The 14751-nt window shown below is 43.4% G+C and overlaps 1 protein-coding gene across 2 annotated transcripts in view; it reads right to left on the minus strand.

Annotated features, from left to right (window-relative positions):
* Window positions 1–12427, minus strand: part of LOC145392960 (uncharacterized) — a 133775-nt gene extending 121348 nt beyond the window's left edge. Inside the window, exons 1-2 of one of the 2 annotated variants that reach the window (XM_080267256.1) lie at window positions 12404–12427; window positions 106–233 (exon numbers count right to left, since the gene is read on the minus strand). In XM_080267256.1, the coding sequence (XP_080123382.1) occupies window positions 106–233; window positions 12404–12414 (139 nt within the window). In that variant the 5' untranslated portion in view covers window positions 12415–12427. Of the gene's footprint in view, window positions 1–105; window positions 234–12141; window positions 12226–12403 lie in introns of those variants that run through there. The other variant, XM_080267255.1, reaches the window with a different exon arrangement.
* Window positions 12428–14751: the final 2324 nt, after the last annotated feature.

Raw genomic sequence — 14751 nt, forward strand, 5'->3', positions numbered from 1 at the left:
TAGCAACCAACCACCAGCAAGAACAGAAATCATCTCTTGGTGTAAAAAGTCTACTCTGGGGGAATAAATAACTGCAGAAGATGAGCAAATGCTAGTACCACCCACCTTCCTGTGAGGTGTCCTCAGGAGTGCCCTCCCGATCCACCAGTGTCCACCCTGTCAGAGAATCCCGATCACTGTCCCGCTCCTGCTTGGGATCTGACATCCCGGTGGTTCGGTATGAGCCTGTTGCTCTGCAACAGAAGTTAATGCCAAAAAACTGATGAGCATGTATTAATGTATCTCCTTTTGGTAATCATTATTTTTTTTTTTATCACCAGTTATGAATCATACAAGCCTACTTATGCAACTGTTAATTATTGGCTTATTTCACTCATTAAGTACATCTCAAACTTTATCTAATGTACTCTATTTATTTATGTATCCTTAAAAATTGTAAACAAATACCAAGTACAGTATGCCAAACGTAACTACAGTACAGTACTGATTATACGTCTCAGCACTGCCTGACATATGACATTATCCGGCGTAGCCAACAGCTGAATTAAAATCGTACCCGGCAGTAAGCAAGAAATCTTTGACACTATCTGGCATGGAGGACCTGTTTTTTGACATTTTAAAGCATTTTGTAGGGGTTAGACACTTGATAAGTGTTGTAGGGTTGGGGGTTAGGGATCCCCAGGAGGGACTTTTGCATAACCCGGCATTCTGACAGCATCCGGCAGGCCTTTGGCTCTATTATGCAGGATAACTGGGAGTTTACTGTAATGGGAAAAATTTTGTAGGAAATGGTGTTCACATAACTAAAGTTATGTATCAACTCCTATCCATCCCAAACTTACATATCCTATATCTATCTATCTATCTATATAGATAAATATAGATATAGACGTATATATATATATATATATATATATATATATATATATATATATATCAGCAGCAGCAGCCGTTCGAGTATCCACTGCAGGACCAGCCTATCCCAACCGAAGTGGGGACGATACAGCCTATGTATCTCTACCATATGACTTGGGCAGTCTGGTAGAGATAGTATGAAGGGTTAGAAGTGCTTGTAAGTGGGCTTGTAATGTTGGAGTGGCTTTGGATGTGTGTGTAGTCTGTGAACCAAGCATAATCGGCCTGTGAAAGTCGAATGGGCGCAAGCATACTTTATTGTATGTGACACTGGTTCAACCACAGCACCCCTTATGTTCGCCAAAGGAGTACGTGGCTGGGTGAACACTCCCAAAGTTTATTACCCTGGCGGGTCACGAACCCTAATTCTGCCATGCACGAAAACACACACTCTACCATTGTACCACAAAAGCTCATATATACATATACAGTACCCTCGCGTCCAACACGTTTGTCCAGCACAGAGAGCAAAAAATTAGTACAATTTAATATGATTTAAGTACTGTAAAACGGGTGTGTAAGCATAACACTGACGGAGCTCCGAGAAGTGGGCGAAATCCGCAGAGTTCACCTCTAGCACGATCACCCCTGGTCCAACACGGTCATACTGGACGTTCCTGTGACGCTGACAGCCAATCAAAACTTCCGATCAAGTAGCCTCCCCTGCACGCTATTGTGACGAGATCGTGATGTCGCCCAATGAAAAACGCTTCTGCTCTCACGTGATGTTTTGTTTAAATTTCTCCCGCCACAGCGCCACTCAGTTGCATAATTCGCATTGGATGGTGCTTTTTTCTCGCTGCATTTTCTGCCCTTGCTACTGCATTTTACCCTGCTCACGATGCCTAGGAAGCCTTCTGAGAACCCCAAGAAGCGGCGGCACCTCCCTCAGGCCACCAAGCTAGAATTCATCGAGAGGCAGAAGAAAGGGGAGAGGAATTTCAAAGGATTTATGAGGGAGGTTGAGGAGGAGCAGCAGCCATTACCCACTAGTGACGCCAGCAGCCATCCTCCAGGGACCCAGTAGGACTACCTAGTCTCAGATATCACCTTCCATTCCCAGCAAGCTCACCAACATTATCCTAAAAGGTTAATCATTCATAGTACAGTATCATTTATTATAATTACAGTAGTACCAATATATGTCTAGGTATATGGTAGGTATTTAGGGTGACTTTTCCTAGGGTTGCTGACGTAATTCATTTTCCCCCATAAGCTCTGTTGTCTGTCCAACACATTTTTGGTCCAACACAGGACCCATGCATGACAATATTACCGTATTGGACGCGAGGGTACTGTATATATATGTATACACACACACACACACACACACACACACAGTATTACTACAGCCCATGTAAAACACACACAAAACATATTTTGTGCGCCAAATCATATCATTTAATGACAAATAATAAGGATATATGGTAGACAATATTTTTCCCCCAACTGATCATTTCCACCCTGATTATCAGAAAAATAATATACTCAGCAAACATCCCACCTGCTATGAATATAATGTATAGGACTATGGATGCAAGTCCTTTCTATCCATCCATCCATCCATCATCCAATCCTATGTTGCCCCATGAGAAGCGTCGGAACCCGGGGTTAGGCAAGCTGGTCCTGACATTTATGATGAGAGTGACCAGCCTCACTCATCCATGAGTGGCATTATGTGAGCAATAAACCCCAACCACCCCATGAATATAAACCTTCACCGGCTCAATCCAACTGGAGCGCCTTAATTACCCACTAAACCACCAGGCGCCATAATTTGGTTATATGGTTACCACCAGGCATTGTAAATGGTTTCCTGGTGTACAGGAAACCATTTGGCTTGTCATCCAGTGTAGAGTCACTCACAGGCAGAATGAAGAGGAAAGAATGAAGGAATGAAAGACAGAAGGGGGAGTGTAAAGCCACCCGTAGGCAGAAGGACGAGGAAAGAATGAAGGAAAGGCAGAAGAGGATGGAAGGAAAGAAGGATGGAGGAGAGGAAAGGGCAGACACCTGAGAGCAGCACTATATCAAGCGAGTGGATGGCGAGTGCCTCCACCTAAATCCTTTCTAAAAAAAAGAAAATTTCTGTACTGTATAAACTGATAGTTCTGCTTCTAGGATTCCCTGATTCTGTTTCTGGATCCTCCCACTCCAGGCGTTAAAGAGAAATAGGATCAGATTGATGATGATTATGATTATAACACTTGGACACTAACATCACAATATCATGCAATGGAAACTAGTGACAAATGTTAAATGTCAAATCTGGCCAGAGAGAGAGGCCTTCACACTGGGGTACCAATACAGCCAGGCAGATATGCTGCCCTGCTATACAAACATCTATAGACTCCCTCCATATCCTCCAAAAAGGAGAAGGATGTATTTCACAAGGGCAACCAGCCTGCTGTCCACCTAGTGAACATTCAGATGAGCCTGAGGACACAAAAAGACAGACACCAATTTCAGTAAAAAAATGCTGATGATTTTCAACAGAACGCAACATTTACTCTGGCTACTACAGTGATGGTTTGCAAATTTTTACAGTTTCCTTTCACTCCTGATCACGACTATCATGAACTTACTGCATTTCTATAGGTAATTAAAAAATACTGTAGTGAACAATACTGTAATGGTTCAAAACACCAATCCATAGAAACATTTCACTGGTTCATTTCTGACCAATTCATACTGTCTAGATAAAATCAGAATAAATAAATAAATAAATAAAACAATGATGTCTGTCTTGATGTACTGCATTAACACCTGCTGGGCTGATTCTTTATAGGGTAGTTTACCTCTCCTGAGTCGATGTTGTATAACCAATGTAAATTGTACCAGTACCTCATTTGAGGATTGCAACTTGGCTGATACAGACCTTCACTGTGCCTCATATGAGGTTTGCAGCGCAACGAGTGTTAAAATGCAACTTTACATTAGGGAGAAATTTACATTAAAGCATGTAATACATCAATACCCCGTATTTGCATTAACAATGGAATCCATCCATCATCCAATCCTACATCGCCCCATGAGGAGCGTAGGAGCCCAGGGCTAGGCAATTGGTCTCGACATTTAAGATGAGAGTGAAACAATGGAATACAAAATATTAATATACAGTATCTGGGTAATTCTACAGCAGCATAATCAGTAACAGCAGTGATAGCTGCTGTTAAACTTCACAACATACTGTACATACCCGTATTAATGTCACATTATCAGGCATGCCTTGAAATATGAGTGAATGTGTGAAATATCTATACAAGTTTTGAGAAAAGCACATTTAAAGTAATATATATAAAAGGACTACTTATAAAAAGTCAGAAAAGAGTAGATGAGAGGTTCAGATGAAATCTGAGTGTAACACGACAGGAATATAAAAAAAACTTTTCTGGAATGAGATAACAAAAGTAGAGCAGGTAGGAAATGAAAATTGAGGGGTGAGAGATGACAATGCGAAAATGTTGGCAGAGAAAGGAGAAAAAGGTAAGATGACTGAGAGAACAAGCTCTACACATTGATCACGCTTTAATCATGTAAAGGATGGCCACAAACAAATCGCCTCCATGTCACCCTGTCCCCCACCATTTCACTGCCTTCCCCCAACCTCACACCCCCCTCTCTCATATACCTCTCCACTCCATCCCCCCACCTCATCCTTGGCCTTCCCTTGACTCGCCCCTCTCCAGCTCACTCACATCCTCTCCCCTCATTAGTCTCTACAGTAGCTCTCCATCCTCTCCGCATGGCCAAACCACCTCAATGTATTTCTCCTAATGCTTTCTACCACATCCACATCCACACCACAACTCTCCTTCACTTCTTCATTTGTCTGTCTATCTCTTCATGTAACTCAACATGCTACTCTCAGATAACCCATTTCCACTGCTCTTACTCCTGACTTGTGTTCTTCCAACATGGTCCAAGCTTCATTTCCATACGTTAGAGCATCAGAATACTACTCATGCAGTGATTTTTTTCTTCCATGCTCACTTCCCCATTTCTTATCACTGCTTTCAAAGAACCAGCAACCTTTCTTCCCTGTTCTGCCCTTTCAAGCACTTCATCCTCCACTTTCCATCCTCACTCATCACGCTACCCAAGTACAGTACTTAAATGTACTCGCATTTTCCACTTCCTCATCATCCAATCTCACTGAATAATCAGCGACTTCAGTTCTCTTGAAGACCATATCTTTACTCTTCCCTAGATTCACCTTTAGATTTCGTTTCTTAGACACTCTCCAAAACTCATTCACCAACCCTTGCAGTTCCCCTTCATCTTCACTTAATAATAGGCAGCCCCGCCCAGGGAAGTGCTACCGCCAAGGTAACGGGAGACTCAGGGAATAGCCTGGATTCCATTTCTCTCCTAGGCCTTGGTAGCTAGTTACACATCTTTCCGCCTCAAACATCAGAGGGCATCAGGCTGCCCTCTTTACACAACACACGCATCCACATTATATCACATTGCCTTAAACCAGCTATCCTCTCTCCATAAAACACCGATCTTGTCATTACATATCATACACATTCCACAACACATCCCTGTTCTCCCCCCCATAAAAAGAACCATGGCTGCTGCCATACTGGGAATTAGTGTGGTGGTTTCTCTGATGACCACCACCGGCAGGGCTGGGTCATCTGTACAGGGCCCTCCTGGTTGTCATCAAGCAACTGTGCCACCTCCAGTGTTGAGGTGCCCTAAATCTGCTTGTCAGTGCAGTAAAATTTTCTTAAGGGACTTCACTCCAATATTAACTCTGTTCAAAATTTCCTCCACTTTGAATCCCCTGATCTGCTATTTTTCACACACTCAAGTAAGCTCCACCTCTGATTTAGCTAGATTTAACTTTCCTGGTTATACAGTATCTTGATTCAAAATTTCAGACCCAAAGGAGGTGTATGCTGCCTTGCTAAATCAGAAATTGCCCTGGAGGAGATTACTAAATTTAATTGTCCTTATTTTGACTATTCCATATACAAATCAAATTCTTTTGGTAAAGTTAAGTACAGTATTTCTGTTGTGTTTATCGTTCCCCTAATACCCCCCCAGAGCAGAGTTTATTTGACTCTCTGTCTTCACAGCTAAGTGTCCTCAGCATTAATACTGCATCAGAAATTACTATCCTGGGTGATTTTAATGCCCATAATGTTGAATGGCTCACTTATTCAGCCAGAACTGATGACTCTGGTCTTGAATATGAGCTATTTGCAGACTCATTTTATCTCACCCAGTTAGTCAGTCAACCCACCTGCATAGGCCTACCATACAACCCTGATCAAAATCCCCACCTACTGGACTTGTTTCTAACAACCAATTCAGATAATTATAATGTCAAAGTGGAGTCCCCCCTCAGACTTTGATCATTGTCTGATTCAAAACACCAGTTTAACACCTACCACACCTTCCAGCTCTGAACCTGTCGTGGTGACTAAATGGCACTATGACAGGGCAGACTGGGAGGGACTCCATAATTTTATTATGGATGTTCCTTGGATCTCCTTATTCTCACAAGATGCAAATTCCACATTGGGCCACATACAGGATTTCATTAAAGTCGGCATGGAAACATGCATTCCCCATCATAGTTACAGAAAAAGATGTAATTCTCCTAAATGGTTTGACCACAATTGTGCTAGAGTAACAAAACATAAAACAATAGCCTATAACACTTATACTAGGACCAAAACCAAAGAAGCCTTTAACTATTATAGAAATATCAGAAACCATGCCAAAACTATTGTCAATCTTTCTAAATCAAACTTTCTACACAGACAGGCTAGCAAACTACTAAACCCAAATGATAACAAAATATTCGGGTCAACCCTTAATTCATTCAAAACTAACTTCACTACCACCTCTTAAATTCCACCGTTAGAATCCCCCAATGGAAATCTGGTAAGTGACCCACGTGGAAAAGCCAAACTTCTTGTTGAAATTTTTTCAACAAATTCAACCCTAAATACAGAAAAATCACAATATTCCTGTACTTGATTTTGATTCCCCTCAAATACCTCCTTTCATTGCTAACTATCTCTCCCCCATGCTTCAGTATTTCACCACACACTCCATCAATTCCTGGGACTTTCCAAATTCTGACCTTCTTCATTGCATCCGCTACTTCCACCCTATTGATCTCTTCCTCCCTTCCCACTTCCCTCCTTCTCCCAGCCACTTATACTCGCATTACCTCCATTTTCCACGTTTACCAGTTCCGTAAAGCGCTCTCTCCATCTGCTCACTTTTTCTCCCTTCTCTACTGGCAATCTACCATTTTTATCTTTCACTCCCCTACTAACTTCTTTATCACCCTGTCTAACTCTCTTTACTTCCTTCCAGAACATTCTGTTATATTCCCTCCACTTTGCACTCAAATTCCTCCCAAATTTCTCATACACTCTCGTCTTACTCTCTTACCAATCTTTTCACCTCTCTCTTCCTCTCTACATATAACTCTCTCTCTTGTTGCCCAACTTCCTCTATGCCTCTGCTTCCCATCCACTCACTATATGCTTTCTTCTTTTGTGCCACAGCTTGTCTCATCTCATCATTCCACCATGCTGTTCCTTGCACCCCTTTACATATTCTCTTCACCCCACACACTACAATGATTTCTTCCGTGAATATCTTGCACACACCTTCCACCTCCCCCATCTGCTCCAAATCATCTTTACCCAATTGCTCTACCACTTCTCTCTTATATTCTGCCTTTTTTTTTTTCTATCCCCTTGCACCTTCTTCCTTCCTTGTATGGACTACTTCCTTCTGTCCTTCCCTCCTTCTATTCCTCCATTGCATTTGAACCTTGACTTTCACCACCACCAACTGGTGGTCAGAGAGTCCACTCCCCCAACCTCTGTAAGCTCTTGCATCCATTACATACCTTCTCATTCTGTCATCCACACATACACAATCAACCACTGTCTTTCATTCATTCAGTTCACCACTCACTGTTCTTATCACTTGCCACGTATACTGGTGAATAATTTTATGCCTAAAGAGAGTACTGGCTATCACCAACTCCCTCCCTGCACAAATATCCACTAGAGCACTACCATTATTATCCACTTCTGCAGGCACAACCCACTCATCAACTACTCCATCCACCTTCACAGCGAGGTTGGATGGTGAGGAATTGGAAAATGTGAGTACGTTTAAGTACTTGGGTAGTGTTATGAGTAAGGATGGAGGTTTGGAGGGTGAAGTGCTTGAAAGGGTACAGCAGGGAAGAAAGGTTGCTGGTTCTTTGAAAGCAGTGATAAGAAACAGGGAAGTGAAAAAGTTACTACATGACAGTATTGTGATACCAACTCTAACGTACGGAAGTGAAGCTTGGACGTTGTTGGAAGGACACAAGTCAAGAGTGAGAGCCGTGGAAATGAGTTATTTAAGAGGAGCCTGTGGAGTCACATGGAGAGACAGGCTGACGAATGAGAATATAAAGGAGCGTTGTGGTGTTGATGTGGATGTGATAGGAAGCGTTATGAGGAACACACTGAGGTGGTTTGGCCATGTGGAGAGGATGGAGGGTGAAAGACTGACGAAGAGAGTGTATGTGAGTGAGGTGGAGGGGGAAAGAGGGAGGGGGAGGCCGAGGATGAGATGGAGAGATGGGGTGGAGAAGTATATGAGAGAGGGGGGTGTGAGTTGGGAGCAGGGGAGTGAAATGGCGGGGGACAGGGCGACTTGGAGGCGATTTGTTTGTGGCCACCCCAAATGGGATTGAGGCGTCTGGCAATAGATAGATAGATAGATCTCCGATCAAAAAACACTCTCTCATTTCTCTCAAACTTTTCCATGCGTGCTTCCACATTTGCCAAGAACTCTTCTTTTACACTGCTTGCATGATCTTCCACTGGCACACACACACACACACAATCATCAAAGTCTGCATTATCACTTTCAATCATACCCACACAATCCTTGAACCAACTGATCCATACTCTTATGTTCTCCTGCCATCTCTTGCACACAACAATACATACACCCTCTTTTGCTCTCACATTCTCATGTACTACCACACATATACCCCATCCATACTCCCACTCTCACCCCCACATTTAGTCTCAATTAATCCACAAATGTCCACTTTTGCGTCCTCAAGCACCTGGACACTCTCTCTCTCTCTCTTTTACTTCATCATTTGCACCCCTTACATTCTATGCTGTAATCCATACAGTGTCCTTTGTCCAGTCCTTGGTCAGTCCTGATCTGAGGCTTCTTGTCTGTATTTTTGGTTACCGGTAGCTGTTTTCTGTGGAGAGGCACTAACTCCCTGTTAACCCACTTGCTGACATGTAAGGAACACGTGTTGGTTGGTTATAAGGTTACCACTCAGTTTATTAAATGGTTTCCCGGTTTACTGGAAATCATTTGGCTTGTCACTCATTGTAGAGCTACCCAAAATAGGGTACAGTGCCACTACATTGAGTGGATGATGGGCACCCCCACTAAAAATAAAATTTACAATGTAAAGTACCGGTATACATATTAATTCTACAAAAACCATTTCATGGGAAAGTGAAAGTTGTCAAGAAAGCGAAAGTTGTCACAGATAGCAAAGAATGACAGTGCATTAACTAGAGGCAACACTTGATAACAATACCACTCTGACAATGCTTAATCAGAGGAGACATGATAAAAAGCATCTGGTCTTAAGATAAGAACTGACTGGAGAGGGTCAGTTAAGTGGGTTATGGTCAAATATGCTTTAAAAATAATCGTAATAGCCAAGATAACAAGACGGAAAGACAAGAAGACACTGCACCAGATGGATTCAGTAGCTACTATTAAGTGCTCTAAACAGCTCTTGAACTTTACATGCAACATTTATGAAGCTTAATTAACACTTAATTAACAAAGTTCTGATGCTTGCTTAACCAATTTGTGGAATTATGGTACCATGATCCTGTATTATTTTACAGTAATTGAAAGGTGGACAAAAGCCTGAGGGAGGATGGTGTCTTACTTTATACTTAGTAATTTTACTGATGAGTTCAGATAACTGGGCCACTTAACAAGAGCTAACCCATCATCGTCTTCAACATTCTGCCCTTTCCAAAACTCTCTAAAGGGATGGCAATAACAGAACCACCTCCAGTTGTGCAGAACATGTTTCTCTCAATATCTGTTCCTTTCAAATTTCTTTGGCCTCTCAACAATGTACAGTTCCATTTTAAGCCGAGCAAAACCTTCACCCTTTCACTGCTATTTAACCAGAATATGAAATCAACAGTCAAAAATTTAAAAAAATATCAAATTGCCATACTTGCTGTAGGTACTTTACTCTGGCTAACACCAGAACCCTTGTAAAAGTAAATAAATAAATAAATAAAGTTCTTAATTAGGGTTAAATCACTATACAGTGGTGTGATTTATCATATGGAAATGATCCAAGCTGTGCTATACACTATCTTGCTACCTCTTGTGGGTTAATTTGTGTCAGAAGACACCATATGGAAACTGCTGACATGACCTACTGCAGATGAAGCAAAGTTTTCCGGCCAGAATGTGTTGGCATTTACACTAGGTGGAGGGTAAGTTTAACTGGGAACATACAAGATACCATACTTCAATTGAAAGCATAAGCAAACTACAGTACGGTATAATACAGGTGCCTGAAAAGGCAGGAATATGGCGTTCACTCTTGAGTACTCTCCCCTTTATGTGATAGTTCCCTGATGCATGCGCTGTACACTGATGAAATGCGTTAGCTCCGTTGCCCTCATACAATGTTTAGATGTGTGGTGGTCTAGTGAGTTAAGGCACTCCAACAGCATACTGTCCATAAGGATTTACAGTAATTCCAAGGAGTGGTTTGTATTCATTGTTCTTGTGATGCCATAATTGGGGGAGAAATTACAATTTGCATCTTAAATATCCAGGGTCTTAACTGAACAGCCCAACCCCAGGCCCCTCTGCTCCTGACAGTACAATACTGGATTAGATGATGGATGAATGGATGGTTGGATGGAAATTAAACACTGCATGGAAACAGAGAAAGCAGGATCATCCACACAGTAGCTATAATACGTAATCATGAGATAAGCTGTCCTGGAATGATGAGAGCTTTAGATAACCGAGGGTTGAGTAAACATGACAAAATGTTATGTGAAGCTTAAACAAGATTCTTTCAAGATGAGGAATTAAAGAACTTGGCAAAACTCATATGGGTAGGATGGTTAGTTTAGATATGAAGAGAACACTGACAGGTGACTGCAACACTTTTTTACTGATGTGAAACTTGGGTAGTGAATGAGACAACCTTCTGCAGGCCAATGAAACTGCCTTTGTCGAAACAGCTACGGTACATGCAAAACAGACTAGAGAAATTTGGAATGCATAAAAGGGTTATATGTGGCTGGGGTAAATAGATAAAAGCTACAATCAGATGACGAGGGTCTTTTCAAAGATGGACAACACTAACTTTGAGTGAGAGGTGACAAGCAATACTGACTGCAGAGAATTATCCATGGTGTGGGAGAGACAGTGGAAAAATACACTGGTAGAGAGATGGCACAGGAAGATGTGTGACAAAGTGCGATTAGTGTGGAGAGACAAAGTACGGTAGCCAGAGGAGAATTCTGCTGTGGTAATCCTCTAAAAGGGTGCTCCCAGGCAGTACCAAGGAGTTAGAGATGATAAACTGACAATCACCCCATGAGAAATGAGGATGAATTCAGCTACCTGCACCTAATCATGTCATGATAATTAACAAGACAAATCAAGAACCATCTGAGTGAAAAATCACTTTAGAGCCCCGACACTGCCTACAGTAAGTAATACAAATTTACTGCAGTTAGGCTTACAAAATAAAGGCATCCCATAATCAAATGTCTTGGAAATTTTGGTAATAATGATACAGTACTGTTCTACATCTGGGTAATCCACCATGGTAACAAGTGCCCCAAACTTTCTTACAATATTAACAGACTGAGTGTCATGCCATGAAAGAATTGTTGAAATATTACCGAAAGAACAATCTGCTTTTGATTTTAACTCATGGTCAGTACTATATATATGCAAATTAAGCTTGAGGTTTTTCATAATTAAGTTCGTCTATGAGACTGAAGCAACAAATTACAACTGTAATAATGCTTTAGCGATTCTACTACAGCAATGTGATACAGCAAAAACATGTATGCACCATATATGCAAATACATGTACTGTGATTCACATGCTTATCACAATATTAAAACACAAAACTTTTTATCTTAACATACCTCACCAACACCTCAGACACCTCCCCTTGCCCATAAACAAACACCATTTCCAAATATTGTACAGTGTTATGTTTTTCTTGAATTATAATTCATTTATAAATTAAGACAGTAACATCACTTCACAGCTCTCAAACTGACACACACAGGCTGATTCCTCCTGCTACCCTGTGCACTGGGGAACTGGTTTACTGGGCAAGAGAGAGAGAGTACTTTTAGACAAAGTGCACACACAAACATACACACGAACACAACTCTCACTCACATTTCTTTCATTTTTCTGACTTTATGGCCATATACTTGCAAGAAATGTCACCAAGTCAATTTCATTACAGCACCTCTAAGGGACAACTTTCAATAATATAATGACTGCCCCAGCTTACACCATTTAACACAAGTTCACCAACTCTATGACCTAGTTACGAGACCAAAGATGTAAACTGTTTAAGAGTGTGCAATGTGATGAAACTCGTCCAAGTATTTGGTGCTCAGTGGAGGAGCGCGAGAAGGGAATGTGATTGGCTCAAGGTCTTGGCATGAGTTTCAGCATAACCAACATCACTAACAACAAACTGTAAAAGAAAACGTGTGGCAAGTTCCGTTGCCAAGACAAGAAGAGACGCTGCCTCACCTACCTGATACGTGGAGCAAATGTATGTATTAATAGTGTGGGCACCTTCCCAGTAGAGGGGTGACTCAGTTATGAACTGCGACACCTTTCGTTAAGCCACGTCCACCTAGCCTGCTGTAACTCGACGCGATCTCCTCTTTATAACCATTCTGTTGCGCTTATCAGATATTTTCAATGCCATAATGAGACATATCTCTCTAAAAAAAAACAAGGTCGTTACAGTGAACTACATCAACGAAAGCTTTAAACAACACTTGCCAGCTTGGTTAATAGTGTCAGCCTTCCTTGTATATGTTTGTTGTGTAGGCAGTGGAACCATCTGGCGGCAGAACGGTGAGGTTGCTATGACGTCACTACTGATGCTTACACCTCTGATTCCTGCATACTTTCGCTAAAATTATCGCACACTCACTTAATACTGTTTACGTTATATTTTTATAATCTAATACTGTATAAATCTACTGTAACTGTTAGTGTATTTACAATGCCATTAACTCGGTAAACTTAAAAAAAAAAAAAAATCCTCCTTTCAAATACTTTATTGCAATAATCAGAAAGTTCATATACTCAGCTGACTAAAATTGTCTGGTGTCAGCAGGAGGAGAATCTAGTGTTGCCCCAACCATTAGAGGGCTAATTGCGACATTATAAACAATAAAATTAATAGCTCCCACACAACTAAATAAAATTGAAATACCGGCCGTAGCAACACAGGTCGCCACTACACCCCCAGGAGGAGACGACGGAGGGGTAGACAGAGCTCGCGGCATGTCCAGTCTATACGGACATAAGTTCACCCGGGCCGCGCGCCCCTATTCCCCGTCGACGAGCCCACCTTAGTTCGAGTGCACTACCTCTAGGGAGAGCTAGCCTCGCCAGGATCGGAGTGGAGCTGACCCTACAGCCCCAGGCAGCACCCCAGCGACGGCCCATAGGCGCTCTGCAAATAAGGAGACAACCCGTAGCCGCTCCGCCAGGTGCTGCCCATGCCCCCTGCAGGACCAGCGACGGCCCATAGCCGCACCAGGGAGAGACAGGTACGCCCCCTCTCTTTCTGCAGTTGCCTCAGAGGGCACGACACAGACGATGACCCATAGCCGAGCCCATAGGCAGGAGACGGCCCATAGCTGCTCTTCATCTGCACGTTGCCCTCCATACAGGACTTTGGCGATGACCCACTGCTACGCTGACAGGCAAGTGACGGCCCATAGCCACACTTCGTGTGCGTTCCCGTCTGGGAGTCGGGCCCCAGTGATGGCCCAAAGCCGCACTGACAGCAAAGGGATGGCCCATAGCCGCCCTCCCTCTGTTGCCCCAGGGAACCCAGCAACGGCCCATAGCCGCGCCGGGGAGGGACAAGAAAAGCCCCTCGCCCCCTGTGACTCCACGATGCGAGGGTGACCTGCGGTCAGCCCTGCCTACCAGCAAGAACGCAGGCCTCCCCTCTGTTCTACCAGACCGAGGCAACCTCCAGGAGGAGGACTTCTGCCCCGAGGACTGGTGGAGAGGCCCGGTGTAATCACTGGGACTCTTCTCCATCCAGTTGGCCCCTGAGGAGGACCTCCACCTGACAGACTCCGGCTGGGAGCGATGCTGCAGCCCCAACCTGATGGCACTGCCACGAGAAGGAGACCGCAGCTGACGGGCCTCTGAGGGCGCCCCCAGGACCCCGGGGTCAGACCTCACCCCTCCCTGATGAAGGCGACATCATTCCTCCACCAGGCGCTTGAGGGAGCGCTTCCAAGACTTATTTGGCCCAAGTCCCAAGGGGAAGACCCCAGTCCTCAGCCCCGACAGTGAGGGGCCATCCAGCCCAAGCCCTCGACGAGAGACGATGCCCCTGAGAGTGGTCTCGTGGCCGCGGGACGAAGGGACTCCTGACGGGACTCCTACCCCTGGCAGACGACTGTGAGTCCCCAGGCCGCCCCCCTTCCCCCCTAGCCCGATCAGTGACATTCCCCAACAGTGACAGTGATATATGG

Source organism: Coenobita brevimanus, chromosome 23 (assembly GCF_032717465.1).
Source record: "Coenobita brevimanus isolate Jiangsu-jjx chromosome 23, ASM3271746v2, whole genome shotgun sequence".
NCBI classification, from domain to species: domain Eukaryota; kingdom Metazoa; phylum Arthropoda; class Malacostraca; order Decapoda; family Coenobitidae; genus Coenobita; species Coenobita brevimanus.